This window comes from Salvelinus namaycush, chromosome 19, assembly GCF_016432855.1.
Source record: "Salvelinus namaycush isolate Seneca chromosome 19, SaNama_1.0, whole genome shotgun sequence".
Classification (NCBI taxonomy): Eukaryota; Metazoa; Chordata; class Actinopteri; order Salmoniformes; family Salmonidae; genus Salvelinus; species Salvelinus namaycush.
In genome coordinates this window covers 3,309,832-3,326,204 of record NC_052325.1, presented here as the reverse complement: position 1 = coordinate 3,326,204, position 16,373 = coordinate 3,309,832, and the positions used below count along the sequence as shown (strand labels likewise).

General features: G+C 42.2%; 1 protein-coding gene across 1 annotated transcript in view; it reads right to left on the bottom strand.

The window, feature by feature from the left end:
• Window positions 1-83: 83 nt before the first annotated feature.
• The window catches only part of LOC120063702 (glypican-6-like), a 180,174-nt gene continuing 163,884 nt past the window's right edge, over window positions 84-16,373 (bottom strand). The window contains exons 8-10 of the mRNA XM_039013997.1: window positions 11,054-11,193; window positions 2,745-2,920; window positions 84-752 (exon numbers count right to left, since the gene is read on the bottom strand). Coding sequence (XP_038869925.1) covers window positions 535-752; window positions 2,745-2,920; window positions 11,054-11,193 — 534 coding nt within the window. The 3' untranslated portion in view covers window positions 84-534. The remainder of the gene's footprint in view (window positions 753-2,744; window positions 2,921-11,053; window positions 11,194-16,373) is intronic.

Here is a 16,373-nt window from a genome sequence, read left to right as displayed (position 1 = left end):
AAGTAAAAGACCTGTCAACTGAGATCACCTCATAGTATAATGTGGTATAACAGTAAACCATAGTAAACGTGTTTTAGCTGGGACTCCTGGTCACCTCTAGGTGCAACCTCTCCACATACTCACAGTGATAAAACATAATACCCTTCTAAAGCATTGGATTTTTTTTTTTTAATTAAATAGGACCAAAAGTGCAAGGGCTTTTTCTCATGGAGACCTAATAACATCTGCCTTGTGACAAAATTAATTCTTGAACAATGTTTAACAGGAGATCATCTGTTTCTATCTTGGAGTGACGGCAGTCATGTGAAGCCCTGTCTAAGGACGGAATCAACAACCAGACACTCTTTGGGAGGAGGAAAGTGGAACCAGGATGCATGACTGCTGTCTCCAGAGCAGAGTAGACCCCCTCTATCTATCCGAAAGGCCAAGGCTGCCTGAATACTGTCTGCTTGACTGTAGCTCCAGTCTGTTTGGGTAGAAAAACACAGCTTAGAGAGAGATCCTACTGTCCACGTTGGGTGAGTTCCCCCAGCATTATCTCCATAGTCTGTGCAGTGCCAGGGCTGAGAGGGCCAGGCTGGCCAGCAGGGCTGCTGAGGGGGCAGGGTGTGTGGCTGCTGCTGAGTCCTCCATCGGGCCGCTCCCGCTCCGGTCCGCTCCCACCACCGGGGCCTCGGTGCTGGCAAAGTCAAACTCAGTGACGCAGGCCTCCGTGCAGCCGCTGCCACTGCCCGAGCCACTGCCCTCGTCGCCTGGACAACAGCACAGGAACACACAGAGCACAATGAGCAGTCCATAGATATACAGAGAGAGGAACTGACAGAGAACAACAGAAAGAGCAACTGACAGAGACTATTGATATAAAATACACTTTCAACGTTAAAATGAAAACATGAATACAGAATTTATTTTTGCAGATTTTGAATATGAAAACGTTTAATAATATAATATATATTTATTATCAGTCAAAAGTTTTAGAACACCTACTCATTAAAGGGTTTTTCTTAATTTTTTACTATTTTCTACATTGTAGAATAACAGTGAAGACATCAAAACTATGACATAAAACATATGGAATCATGTAGTAACCAAAAAAGTGTTAAACAAATCGAAATATATATAATATTTGAGATTCTTCAAAGTAGCCACCCTTTGCCTTGACTGCTTTGCACACTCTTGGCTAAGCTGTCATCACACTCTTGAACAATCAAATATATAAAATGTATTTTGATTTGTTATACACCTTTTTAGTTACTACATGATTCCATATGTGTTATTTCATAGTTTTGATGTAGAAATTTGTAAAATATAGAAAAACCCTTGAATGAGTCGGTGTGTCCAAACTTTTGACTGGTCCTGTATATACACAGTGTATTCGGAAACTATTCAGACCCCTTGACTTTTTCCACATTTTGTTACGTTACAGCCTTATTCTAAAATTGATTAAATTAATGTTTTTCCTCATCAATTTACACACAATACCCCATAAGTGAAAACAGGTTTTTAGAAATGTTTGCAAATGTATTCAAAATAAAAAAAACAGAAATACCTTATTTACATAAGTATTCAGAACCTTTGCTATGAGACTCGAACTTGAGCTCAGGTGCATTCTGTTTCCATTGATCATCTTTGAGATGTTTCTACAACTTGATTGGAGTCCACTCGTAGTAAATTCAATTGATTGGACATGATTTGTAAATGCACACACCTGTCTATATAAAGATCCCACAGTTGACAGTGCATGGCATAGTAAAAACCAAGCCATGACGTCGAAGGAATTGTCCATAGAGCTCCGAGAAAGGATTGTGTCGAAGAACAGATCTGGGGAAAGGTACCAAAACAATTCTTCAGCATTGAAGGTCTAGAACACGGTAGCCTCAATCATTCTTAAACTAAATAAGTTTGGAACCACCAAGACTCCCTGCCAAACTGAGCAATCGGGGGAGAAGGGCCTTGGTCAAGAACCCGATGGTCACTCTGAAAGAGGCCCAGAGTTCCTCTGTGGAGATGGGAGAACCTTCCAGAAGGACAATCATCTCCGCAGCACTCCACTAATCAGGCCTTTATGGAAGAGTGGCTAGACGGAAGTCACTCCTCAGTAAAAGGCACATGACAACCCGCTTGGAGCAAAGTACAGAGAGATCCTTGATGAAAACCTGCTCCAGAGCGCTCAAGACATCAGACTGGGGCAAAGGTTCACCTTCCAACAGGACAACAATCCTAAGCACACAGCCAAAACAACGCAGGAGTGGCTTCGGGACAAGTCTCTGAATGTCCTTGAGTGGGCCAAGCCAGAGCCCGGACTTGAACCCGATACAACATCTGTGGAGAGACCTGAAAATAGCTGTGCAGGGAAGCTCCCCATCCAACCTGACAGAGCTTGAGAGGATCTGCAGAGTAAAATGGGAGAATCTCCCCAAATACAGGTATTGCAAGTTTGTAGCGTCATTCCCAAGAAGACTCAAGGCTGTAATTGCTGCCAAAGGTGCTTCAACAAAGTACTGGGTAAAGGGTCTGAATACCTATGTAAATGTGATATTTCCATTTTTAATTTGTACTGAATTAGATTTTTTTCATAAAAACCTGTTTTTGCTTTGTCATTATGGGGTTCTGTGTGTAGATTGATGATGAAAAAAAAACTATTTTATCCATTTTAGAATAAGGCTGAAACGTAACAAAATGTGGAAAAATTCAAGAGGTCTGAATACTTTCCGAATGCACTGTATTTGTGGAATGTTACTTACTTGAGTCTTGAAAGTAGATATCATTGCCATTGTAGGCATTTTTTAACTTGTTTGTCATCACTCTCAGAGCCATGATCTGCTGGCGAATGAACGTGTCCGGCCTGGTGATGTCCACGCCCACCTCAGGGTTATTCACCTGATTGGTCAATCCGTCTTTCAGAACCTCTGGGAAATACCTGCCAGGCCAGACAATAACCATTCCTTTTCATTTCATACATATTAAAAAGAGTTCCCATAGTTACCAATGCAACTGTTTTTTAAAGAAATCATGTCTTCTGCACACCGAGGCAAACACCAATTTGTTAGGCAATTAGTAGAATTTCATGTGGAACATTGGTGCAACACAGAGACTACGGGTGAATGAGAGTAATGGCAGAGCAGTTAATGACACTCGACAGCCTCATTATAGTCTGGTCTGGCCTCCCCTGCATGCTGTGTCTGTCAAACAGAATTCTCCGGAACTGAGGCTGTGGGCTCTGCACCCTCCAGTTGGATAAGACAGGACAGAGACAAAGGCTGGACCCGCCATGTAACTCTCTACAGTGTTGTTTTTGTCCTCTGCTCTCCTTCTGACAGGCTGGAATAGCACAGGTCTGTCAGGGGTGACCAGGGTGAGTAGAGTGAGGTCTTGAAAGGCACTTGTCTAGGGATGTTTTGACATACTTTGAAGATATTTCTCCAGGGAAATTGTTACAGGGGTCACTTCCTATTTATTATTTCACAACTCAGTCACCAGTGCCACCCATCCAAGGCTGTGCAATGTTTCCCCACATCCAGCAGTCCGTGCTGCTCTGAGACAGTCGGACAAGAGGTATACCTTCTTTTAAAAATCATATTTGAACTAAAACCTGATAAAAACCTAAACTCTCAAACAAGACATGAGCTGTTACAAAAATCTGTTTTCCTACCAACTACTAATGCAACAAAAAAAACAACGACGTAATAATACGCTTTCTAAACATCTGTCTGACAATCTATTTGGAACACCCACACAACCTATCACAGGTTATATTGGTCAGGCAACAAAACCGACGATTGTTTACATGGTAACAGTGCCTTCAACATCTTCAGTTATGTTTGTATCTCAACCTTTGGGTGTTCAAACCCGTAGGATAACCAGTAGGGGAAGTATGTTTCCGCATCTAGACAACCTGGCATATCGAGAAAGACGGGGAAGAGATCACAATTCAAGAACGCTGGGATAAATGCAACCTCTATGTAATTAACATACACATAGGACACAACTAAATATTGCATTCATAATGACAGAATCAGAAACGAGCAATGCTATTAATATTACTCAAGTGAAGTCAGCCAGCAAGTCGAGTCCAATTATGAGTTAGTCACATATAATTGATCTTTAGATGGTTCTTCATATGTCAGATATATACACATATATTCAGATGTTAGATTTTCGAAAAATAACATTTTAAGTGAAACAAATGGAAAAACTAGAACGTTGGATCTGAATAAACCCATTTGAACTTGGCACTATAAGGTTATATCTGCAATCCAATTACAAGCCTGAACAAATACCGACGGACCAATCCCAACACGTCTTTGCCATGTCCGTCTAAGTATGGTCTAGGCTAGTCTTGCCAGCAATAATGGCACGGAAGCAAAATAACAATGCGGTCAGAAATCTTAAAGTAAATGTTGTCAGTGATCGTTGTTCACATCGTTGTTCAGTGATGATAGTAATTTGTCTGATGATCATAATACATGGCTTAATGTATTTGATGATGTGTTCGGACTCTATCTTAGTAAAACAGTGTTATTCTATCAGTTATGCATTCAAATAGCTGCAGTTGTCTTAAAAACTGAACAATAGTCAGAAAGAACCGAATGTCAACACAGATTGACATTTCAGAGCCATAAGGTTGTATCTGTGATTGCACCCTCCTAAAAAAACTGATTTACAAGCATCTCAGGAGTTTGATACCCTGCACTTTAGGTACCTTTAAGGTGAGAACCTTAATGGGTTATGAAATAAGAATTCACAACAAAACAGTTTCGAGGGACCTGGGATGTAAAAACATTGATTCTCAATATCTCAGAACTATGCTTTGCACAGATAGAACCTTAAAGTCCCAAGGTCACTAAGTAATATGCACATAAACGTACAAGTTGTATTATGACTTTGGAATAACAGTAGTTTATTAGTCTCCCCTTTTGGGACAAAGCAGAATTTAACATCAGTTTTCAAACATTTTGGCTGCTAATGCAATTAATTCCAGCAACGAGGCATTATGCTGGTTATAAAAAGACATCAAAGCAAATTAAAACCAACATTAAAAATGGAATCTGCTACCGTCGATGCCACTGTTTTTTTTTATTATTATTTTTTTTACTTTGAATGAAAATATGGGGGTTGAGCCTGAGCTGGTTTGGGCTGGCCTTCTGGGCAAGGTGTGTCTTTGGTTGAGCCCTGAGCCACCTTGGGCTGACCTTCTGGGCAAGGTTTGTCTTTAGTCAAGCACTGAGCTGCCTTGGGCTGACCTTCTGGGCAAGGTGTGTCTTTAGTCAAGCCCTGAGCTGCCTTGGGCTGACCTTCTGGGATAGGTGTGTATTTGCGTTAAACCCCGCCTACTCAAACAACCCTGCTGGAGCATGGCTCCGGAGCTTGAGAGGAAGGGAAAGTCACTTGCAAGCTACAGCCGCCAGAAACCAACACAGAGCAGACAAAGCCAACAAGCTAGTTAACGTGTTTGCAGAGGAACTGTCCTGGTAGAAGGTACAATGTTTTCAGAAAATGTTGACAGTAACAAGCATCAGCCTTCTCGGTTCTTGGATCTGAATCAACAACCCCATAAGAGAAAAGGAAGAGAAAAAAAGACTGCTCAATCCAGAAACCAGATAAACATTGGAATTCATGTTGAAAGGTGGCGTGCATTGAAAGGTTAGAAGTGTGAAGCTGAAACTGCCACCCTTCTCATGGACTGGTAGGTAAGTGTTGGATTGTTTTTAGTCTACTTGCTAATTTACCTGCTAACCTTAGTGTGTGTAAAGTTCAAGCTAGCTAACATGGCTACTTAGCTAGCTAGCTAACGTCCTCTGTATTCTGACTGTTTTGTACTCAAACTAATCTAACGATAGCTGCATCATGTAGCTACACTGCATAAACTCCACAAGATGGCCAAATGCCTTTATTTCAACTAGCTAACATTAGCTATCTAGCTAAAGCTTGATATGCAGATTGTTGACATCACAACATTAGTGGGTTTGGTTTGTAGATTATAATGCTAGCTAGCTGGGTGGTAACCAGCATTTCAAGCCCAGGACCACCCCAAAAAAGTGCATCAGCTATTAAATCCGGTACAGTAACATCACAGAAACATGCATTTCTCAGGGAGATACTGGTGAAGACAATCTGATTTAGAGGGAACCTGGGGCTGTACAAGTTGTGGTGCAAACCCTAACACTGAAAGAGAGGTAAGAAATTCTATATGCATTTTTCTATTATGCTCCGTGATTCAATAATGATATGGTTTATTAAATCGACCAAAATAGTTAGCTATGTTTGCCTGTTCAGCACATTGCCTGCCTATATACAGCATTGATTCCTACATAGCAGTGTTGGGATTAGTTACTTGAAAAATGTATATATTACTCGTTACATTTAACAAAAGTAACGTGTTACTTTATAATATAACTTTGTGTGGAAAATAACGCGTTATATTACTTTGCATTACTTATATGAAAAAAATAATCTAAATCTGCCGGAGGGAGCAAGGCGAGCCGTGCACACTCTACCAAACATACGCTTCTTACTAACAGAGGTTTGATCACTAGTTTATCCTTTCATCTGTGCCTCTGCTTTCCTGTACTAGTATGCAAGTGCTGCGCTATCATGTGGGCTCCATAATTAGCCATATACAGTACCAGTCAAAAGTTTGGACACACTTACTCATTCAAGGGTTTTTCTTTATTTTTACTATTTTCTACATTGTAGAATAATAGTGAATACATCAAAACTATGAAATAACACCTATGGAATCATGTAGTAACCAAAAAAGTGTTAAACAATATTTTATATTTCAGATTCTTCAAAGTAGCCACCCTTTGCCGTGATGAAAGCTTTGCATACTCTTGGCATTGTCTCAACCAGCTTCACCTGGAATGCTTTTCCAAAAGTCTTGAAGGAGTTCCCACATATGCTGAGCACTTGTGGCTGCTTTTCCTTCACTCTGCAGTCCAACTCATCCAAAACCATTTCAACTAGTGACCATATCCCCCGTGCATCCAGCAAATGCGGAGGTGTTGCTAACATTCACGATAGCAAATTTCTATTTATAAAAAATATTAAAAAACGACTGCATTTTCATCTTTTGAGCTTCTAGTCATGAAATCTATGCAGCCTACTCAATCACTTTTTATAGCTACTGTTTAGAGGCCTCCTGGGCCATATACAGTGTTCCTCACGGAGTTCCCTGAATTCCTATCAGACCTTGTAGTCATGGCAGATAATATTCACATTTTTGGTGACTTTAATATTCACATGGAAAAGTACACAGACCCACTCCAAAAGGCTTTTGGAGCCATCATCGACTCAGAGGGTTTTGTCCAACATGTCTCTGGACCTACTCACTGCCATAGTCATACTCTGGACCTAGTTTTGACCCGTGGAATAAATGTTGTGGATCTTAATGTTTTTCCTCATAATCCTGGACTATCGGACCACCATTTTATTACGTTTGCAATCGCAACAAATAATCTGCTCAGACCCCAACCAAGGATCATCAAAAGCCGTGCTATACATTCTTGGACAACCCAAAGATTCCTAGATGCCCTTCCAGACTCCCTCCACCTACCCAAGGACGTCAGATTACAAAAATCAGTTAACCACCTAACTGAGGAACTCAATTTAACCTTGCGTAATAGTGCATAATAGTGGTCCTACCACTATTGTTTTCACTATATATTTTACCTCTTGGTGATGTCATTCGGAAACAAAATGTTAACTTTCACTGCTATGCATACGACACACAGCTGTACATTTCGATGAAACATGGTGAAACCCCAAAATCCCCCCCCCCCCCTGGAAGCCTGTGTTTCGGACATAAGGAAGTGGATGGCGGCAAATGTTCTACTTTTAAACTCAGACAAAACAGAGATGCTATAGTTCTAGATCCCAAGAAACAAAGAGATATTCTGTTGAATCTGACAATTAATCTTGATGGTTGTTCAGTTGTCTCAAATAAAACTGAAGGACCTCAGCGTTACTCTGAACCCTGATATCTCTCTTGACAAACATATCAAGACTGTTCCAAGGACATATTTTTCCATTTACATAACATTGCAAAAATCAGAAACTTTCTGTCCAAAAAAGATACAGAAATATGTATCCATGCTTTTGTCACTTCTAGGTTAGACTACTGCAATGCTCTACTTTCCGGCTACCTGGATAAAGCACTAAATAAACTTCAGTTAGTGCTAAGCACGGTTGCTAGAATCTTGACTAGAACCAAAGAATGTGATCATATTACTCCAGTGTTAGCCTCTCTACACTGGCTTCCTGTTAAAGCTAGGGCTGATTTCAAGGTTTTACTGCTAACCTACAAAGCATTACATGGGCTTGCTCCTACCTATCTTTCTGATTTGGTCCTGCCGTACATACCTACATGTACGCTACGGTCACAAGACGCAGACCTCCTTACTGTCCCTAGAATTTCTAAGCAAACAGCTGGAGGCAGGGCTTTCTCCTATAGAGCTCCATTTTTGTGGAATGGTCTGCTTATCTATGTGAGAGATGCAGACTCGGTGTCGACTTTTAAGTCTTTATTGAAGACTCATCTCTTCAGTAGGTCCTATGATTGAGTGTAGTCTGGCCCAGGGGTGTGAAGGTGAACGGAGCAACGAACCGCCCTTGCTGTCTCTGCCTGGCCGGTTCCCCTCTCGCCACTGGGATTCTCTGCCACTAACCCTATTACAGGGTCTGAGTCACTGGCTTCCTGGTGCTCTTCCATGTTGTCCCTAGGAGGGGTGCGTCACTTGAGTGGGTTGAGTCACTGACGTGATCTTCCTGTCTGGGTTGGCGCCCCCCCTTGGGTGAGTGTCGTGGGGGAGATCTTTGTGGGCTATATTCAGCCTTGTCACAGGATAGCAAGTTGGTGGTTGAAGATATCCCTCTAGTGGTGTGGGGCTATATCCAGCCTGTTTGGCCCAGTCCGGGGGTATCGTCGGAAGAGGCCATAGTGTCTCCCGACCCCGCTTGTCTCAGCCTCCAGTATTTATTTTGCAATAGATTCACATAGTCTCCTCTGAACAGTTGATGTTGAGATGTGTCTGTTACTTGAACTCTGTGAAGCGTTTATTTGGGCTGCAATTTCTGAGGCTGGTTACTCTAATGGACTTATCCTCTGCAGCAAAGGTAACTCTGGGTCAAGAGAGCCAGTTTCATCATAGCGCTTGATGGTTTTTGCGACTGCACTTGAAGTAATGTTCAAACTTCTTGACATTTTCCGGATTGACTGACCTTCATGTCTGAATGTAATGATCGACTGTCGTTTCTCTTTGCTTACTTGAGCTGTTCTTGCAATAATATGGACTTGGTCTTTTACCAAAAAGGGCTTTCTTCTGTATACCACCCCTATCTTGTCACAACACAACTGATTGGCCCAAATGCATTCAAAACGAAAGAAATTCCACAAATTAACGTTTAACCCACCTGTTAATTGAAATGCATTCCAGGTGACTACCTCATGAAGCTGGTTGAGAGAATGCCAAGAGTGTGCAAAGCTGTCATCAAGGCTACTTTGAAGAATCTCAAAAATATTTTGATTTGTTTAACACTGTTTTTGTTACTACATGATTCCATGTGTGTTATTTCATAGTTTTAATGTCTTCACTATTATTCTACAATGTAGAAAGTAGTAAAAATAAAGAAAAACCCTTGAATAAGTAGGTGTGTCCAAACTTTTGACTGGTAGTGTATACTGTCAGCCAAACATCTGCATATTTCTCGTCTTTTCATTCAAAATATTTCTTTAGGGCCGTGAGTTCTGGTTATAGAACGCACATAGGACCCATAGAGATGTAATAGAGGGCACAATTGCCAATAGATGGGGGAGAGCCATCTATGGGCTTTGCCATCACAGAAGCCATCAATGGCAAAGATCAGAGGTGTGTGTGCCCTCTATGCATTTCTATGGACAGCAGCTGTCATAAAATTTCTCTAAAAAAGTATTTCTCTAAAAAAGTTTTTCTCTGCTCGCTCGAGAACTAAATGACGAAAAACAAGTCGAGATCGGTTTGTTTGACAAAGTAACCGTAATAATATTACCCAATTTGAAAAAGTAACGCGTTAGTCCGTTAGTCATAAAAGTAATCTGATTACGTAATGCACGTGTTAAACTCATTCCACGGAGGGCCGAGTGTCTGCGGGTTTTCGCTCCTCCCTTGTTCTTGATTGATGAATTAAGGTCACTGATTATTAAGAAACTCCCCTCACCTGGTTGTCTAGGTCTTAAACCAAAAGCCAGCAGATACAAGGCCCTCCATGGAATGAGTTTGACATCCCTGTCGTAACGTATTACCCCAAACACTGCTACCTAGTGTGAACTACCCACCAGAACGACTGAATGAATATCCCCCACCATTTAGCTGTTGTTAACAGAGCATTGATGGTTGAATGCATAAACGGTCCATACGTTCTCAATATAATTTACTCATATCAAATAAAATCAAAATGTATTTGGCATATGCACAGGATACAGTGGGGCGTATACGGGAATATTATTTAGCATTGTACCGTGTACTATTACAGTACCAATTTGTTTTATTTTGTTATGTAGAACAGGAGTACTTTGGCCATTTCTTAGTCACTCTTCCAACCTTTCAAAAGGATGCCCAATGTAATGTTTATCCGGATTCTGGATCAGTCAGGATTGGAGTAGCCTTTTACTATTTCTTTTCCTCTTTTGTGGTCGAGCTGATTCAGATCCAAGAACCGAGGATGATGCTTCTTTCTGCTCAGGGCTCAACCCCCATGTTTTCTTTCAAAATGAAATAACAGAAGAACTGGGGTTGCCCACAGTCTGCGAATTTCAGCTTTAAAGGGCTTCACCAGGGAAGGCATCTGTTAAGACTCAGTTTGGTTGGGTGCTTTTATGTCTCCAAACTCAGCCAGAAATGTCAAGGCTCTCCAATAGTGAACTGCCGTATTTGGGCCAGTGCAAAATACATAATTAGAATGGTTCTATATTCAGGGACCAGACATATTGTGGAAGTAATTTAGTGCTAGTTTACCCAAGTGTTTGGGGTAAGCAGCCTGTGTTCGGGTGCGAACACTTATTGTAGTCGAGTCTTACCTGCCCTTGGTGTGCCCATTCCAACACTGGTCATCATCGGTGGCATTCCCTGCTGTCACCCTGTGTGGCTTGCAGATGTCCTCAGGCAGGTTGGACCAGAACTTCTTGAACAGCTTCAGTTTCTCCTTGATGTCAATCACCTGAGCATGTGAAAGAAGGAGAGGTAGATTTAACATCACACTGACTTGAGGATGATGTTCCACAAACTCATCAGGGAGAGGTACATCATATTGGGATAAAGACTGCAGTGTACACTTGACACTTTATCATCCTATTGAACATATATATTGCAGCTAAAAGAACGGTACAATTGTCAGTGTACATTCTGAGAGGATACATGTTTAAAAATGCATTTCACCCAGAGCTCAAGGAGACAAATAACCTGTGCCCTATAAAGAACTGATAAAGGCTAATGTTGAGAAAAGCTTAGTCCAGACCATAGATACAGAATATTGTATCTCTTCAGCCCAGCACCCCACAGAGTTATCCTCAGACACATTTATATAACAACCACAACATGCTTAGTGACTTGCACCATAAACTTGGAGGGTCCTTCTAAACCACTCAAGGCAAAAGAACGGCAGGACCTCAGCCATTTCACCAGCTGTCATCATTGGCAGCTCTATGGTGAGAAATCTCGGTTCCGGGGCAAAAACCCTTTGCTATCCTGGAGCAGGAGTACAGGACATTACAAGGCTGCTTCCTACCGTTCTACAAAAGATGCTGGGGGCTAACGCTGTCGCAGTCCATGTGGAGTCAAACGGCATTAGGAGGACTAGCTCAGAACTGCTGAAAATGTATTTTAAAGAACTGATTCTAGCTCTGAAAGATTCCAAAAAGTGGCCAATTATTTCAGGCCAGGTACCATCGCTGGGCCACGGCTGTGAAAGATTCAGCAGGCTACTGGCATTACACACCTGGCTTAAGCTCTGTTGGTGTAACTTTTATAGATAACTTTGACACCTTTTGGAAATGGAGTCCATCCAAATCATCTTGGCTCATGGATCCTGTCCGTACATTTCAAGGCTGCATTGAGACAATGACTTATCTGTGACCCAAGCCCTGCTCAGATAATCCCTACCATTGTGTCGCTGATTAGTCGTAGTGCTGCTGCAAATGTACATCGTCATGGGGTGTTGTCAGTCATATTGTAAGTAACCTAATGTATGTCCCTCTAACTCCCCTGAATGCTTATGTCAATCCTACAGCTATTGTCAGCAGTAATCAATCACCTACGAACCTGAGATATACTGTTAGCACTGAGGTGGTTTGCCCGAGTAGGAAGTCCACTGTGTGCAGCTAACTCTGCACTATCAGCTCAAACATAAATATCACTGTCATGTCTACCTCTGATAAGCCGCCCAGTAAAGCAATAAAAACAATCAAGAAATCGCAGAAAAGAGCTAAAAGTAGCCCACATTAAAATATGTAGCCTTTAATTTACAATCTGCAGAAACTATGAGTATAGAAAGGTTCAGAACATTTGTGAAACATCACAGTTAAAAATATATGGCAAATAGAAAATCAAAACTGGATGGTGTTCAGGGATAGATGGAAGGGGTTGAGTGGAGCTGAAGGATGGGACTAAAAACAACAAGACAACTAATGTAAAATATACTGTGTCCGTAACATGTATATAGGTTCAGAATTTATGTGAAACAGCACAGTAAAGAATATGTGGCAAATACACTGCTCAAAAAAATAAAGGGAACACTTAAACAACACAATGTAACTCCAAGTCAATCACACTTCTGTGAAATCAAACTGTCCACTTAGGAAGCAACACTGATTGACAATAAATGTCACATGCTGTTGTGCAAATGGAATAGACAAAAGGTGGAAATTATAGGCAATTAGCAAGACACCCCCAATAAAGGAGTGGTTCTGCAGGTGGTGACCACAGACCACTTCTCAGTTCCTATGCTTCCTGGCTGATGTTTTGGTCACTTTTGAATGCTGGCGGTGCTTTCACTCTAGTGGTAGCATGAGACGGAGTCTACAACCCACACAAGTGGCTCAGGTAGTGCAGCTCATCCAGGATGGCACATCAATGCGAGCTGTGGCAAGAAGGTTTGCTGTGTCTGTCAGCGTAGTGTCCAGAGCATGGAGGCGCTACCAGGAGACAGGCCAGTACATCAGGAGACGTGGAGGAGGCCGTAGGAGGGCAACAACCCAGCAGCAGGACCGCTACCTCCGCCTTTGTGCAAGGAGGAGCACTGCCAGAGCCCTGCAAAATGACCTCCAGCAGGCCACAAATGTAGGCATGACAACAAATTCTGAACCTACACATCCATGCATAACTGACCAAATTATGAAAAGACAAACATTGTAATTTTGAATTCCGTAAAGTGAGTGTGGAAGAGGTGAACAAATTATTGTTGTCTATCAACAATGACAAGCCACCGGGGTCTGACAATCTGGATGGAACATTACTGAGAATGATATTGCCACTCCCATTTGCCATCTCTTCAATCTAAGCCTAATGGACAGTGTGTGCACTCAGTCCTGGAGGGAAGCAAAAGTCATTCCGCTACCCAAGAATAGCAAAGCACCTTTTACTGCCGCAAACATCTGACCAATCAGCCTGTTACCAACCCTTAGTACACTTTTGTGTTTGACCAGATACAATGCTTTTTCAAAGTAAACCAATTAACAAAAGATTAACAGCATGCTTATAGGGAAGGGCATTTAACATGTAACCACTTATACAAATGGCTGATGATTGGCTGAGGTAAATTGATAATAAAAAGATTGTGCGCGCTGTTTTGTTAGAGTTCAGTGCAGCTTTTGACATTATTGATCATAATCTGCTGCTAGAAAAACATATGTGTTATGGCTTTACATCCCCTACTCTACTGTGGACCAAGAGTTACCTGTCTAACAGAACACAGAGTGTGTTCTTTAATGGAAGCCTCTCCAACATTGTCCAGGTAGGGTCAGGCATTCCCCAGGGCGGATGTCTAGGCCCCTTACTTTTTTCAATCTCTTCTAATGACCTACCACTGTCTCGGAGTAAGGCCTGTGTGTCTATGTATGCTGATGACTCAACACTGTACACGTCAGCTACCACAGCAAGTGAAATCACTGCAGTCAGTTTCAGAATGGGTGGCAAGAAATAAGTTAGTCCTAAATATTTCTAAAACTAAAAGCATTGTATTTGGGACAAATCATTCACTACACCCGAATTATGTGGAAATTGAACAAGTTGAGGAGACTAAACTGCTTGGTGTAACCCTGAATTGTAAACTGCCATGGTCAAAACATACTGATGCAAAGGTAGCTAAGATGGGGAGAGGTCTGTCTGTGATAAAGTGCTGCTACAGCATGCCTTCTTGACATTGCTATCAAACAACAAGTCCTACAGGCCCTAGTTTTGTGGCACCTGGACTACTGTCCTGTCCTATGGTCAGGTGCCACAGAGGGACATATTACAATTGGCCCAGAACAAAGCAGCACGACTGGCCCTTAAATGTACACAGAGATCCAACATGAATAACATGCATGTCAATCTCCCCTGGCTCACTTTATCACATTATCTGTGAGAGGTATTGACGTGTTGAATGCACCGAGCTGTCTGTTTAGGCGACTAGCACACATGCTCAGACACCCATGCATACCCCCACAAAACATGCCACCAAGGCCAAAACACAGTACTACATAGAGCCATGACAACATGGAACATTATTCCACATCACGTAACTCAGGAAGGCAGTAAAGTCAGATAAAAAAAAATGAAAACTACACCTTATGGAACAACATGGACTGTGAATAGACACACAGGCACAGACCCACGCGCACACACACACGCACACGCACATTTGGATTTTGTATTGTAAATATGTTGTAGTAATGTGTAGGGAAGTGTAATGTTTTAACTCCTATGTAAATTGCCAAAAAAATTGCTGGACCCCAGGAAGAGTAGCTGCTGCCTTTGCAGAAACCAATTGGGGATCCATAATAAACCCCAGGAAGAGTTGCTGCTGCCTTGGCAGGAACTAACAGGGATCTATAATAAATACAAATAGCTGGATGTTGTATTTTAATGTTTGGATTTACGTGTTTCACAAAAACTGAAGGGAAACCTGATAACATCAGGGTGTTCCCATTATCTGTCTCCCCCTGTCACTCTGTTGGCTTCAGGTTAAATTGTAGTGAACCTGTAGTCGAACATGAAAGGTGCAGTACTTACAGTGGGGTCGCCGCCACTGCTTTTGAGGTGTTCATCCTGTCACACGGATGCCAAAGCACTTTAGCAGCTCTGATACTGCTGCCCAGAGGGGTCAGGACTCCACTCAGAGCACTAACATCACTGGCCATATTTAACTAAACCACACAACTGACTGCACCAGGATACCATGCTTCGGGCATACACTGGATGTGTCCCAAATCGTACCCTATTGCCTATATAACTACTTTTGACCAGAAAGTAATTCACACCATAGTGATTAGGTTATAATTATTTTGTACAATACATCATCACAAACACCAAGCAACATACTAATATATGTACAAAGCTGTCATCAAGGCAAAGGGTGGCTATTTGAAGAATCTCAAATAAAATATATTTTGATTTGTTTAACACTTTTTTGGTTACTACATGATTTCATATGTGTTATTTCATAGTTTTGATGTCTTCACTATCATTCTACAATGAAGAAAATAGTAAAAATAAAGATAAACCCTTGAATGAGTGGGTGTTCTAAAACTTTTAGTGTTTATATATTTTAGTGTTTATATATATAGCTATATGAGTTACAACGGAGAGGTAAACATCGATCTCATGTGATCCCAACTGAAACAAAAACAGAGATTACATTGACACACCACTGACACCTCCCCCATATTGAGTGCACCACAATTCCCTTGTGACAGATGATCTGAGGAACGGGGCTGTGTTGGCGAGGGTGAGGGGCTGTGTTGGCGAGGGGCTGTGTTGGCGAGGGACTGTGTGGCGAGGGACTGTGTGGGTGAGGGCCTGTGTGGGCGAGGGCCTGTGTGGGCGAGGGCCTGTGTTGGCGAGGGGCTGTGTTGGCGAGGGGCTGTGGTGGCGAGGGGCTGTGGTGGCGAGGGGCTGTGTTGGCGAGGGGCTGTGTTGGCGAGGGGCTGTGTTGGCGAGGGCCTCTGTGGCGAGGGGCTGTGTTGGCGAGGGGCTGTGTTGGCGAGGGGCTGTGTTGGCGAGGGGCTGTGGTGGCGAGGGGCTGTGGTGGCGAGGGGCAGTGTTGGCGAGGGGCTGTGTGGGTGGATGGATGGTGGAAAGAGGAGATAAGTGATTCATTTTGTCCAGTCTGTATTACAGAGCTTTGACAATAAATGGGGGCTT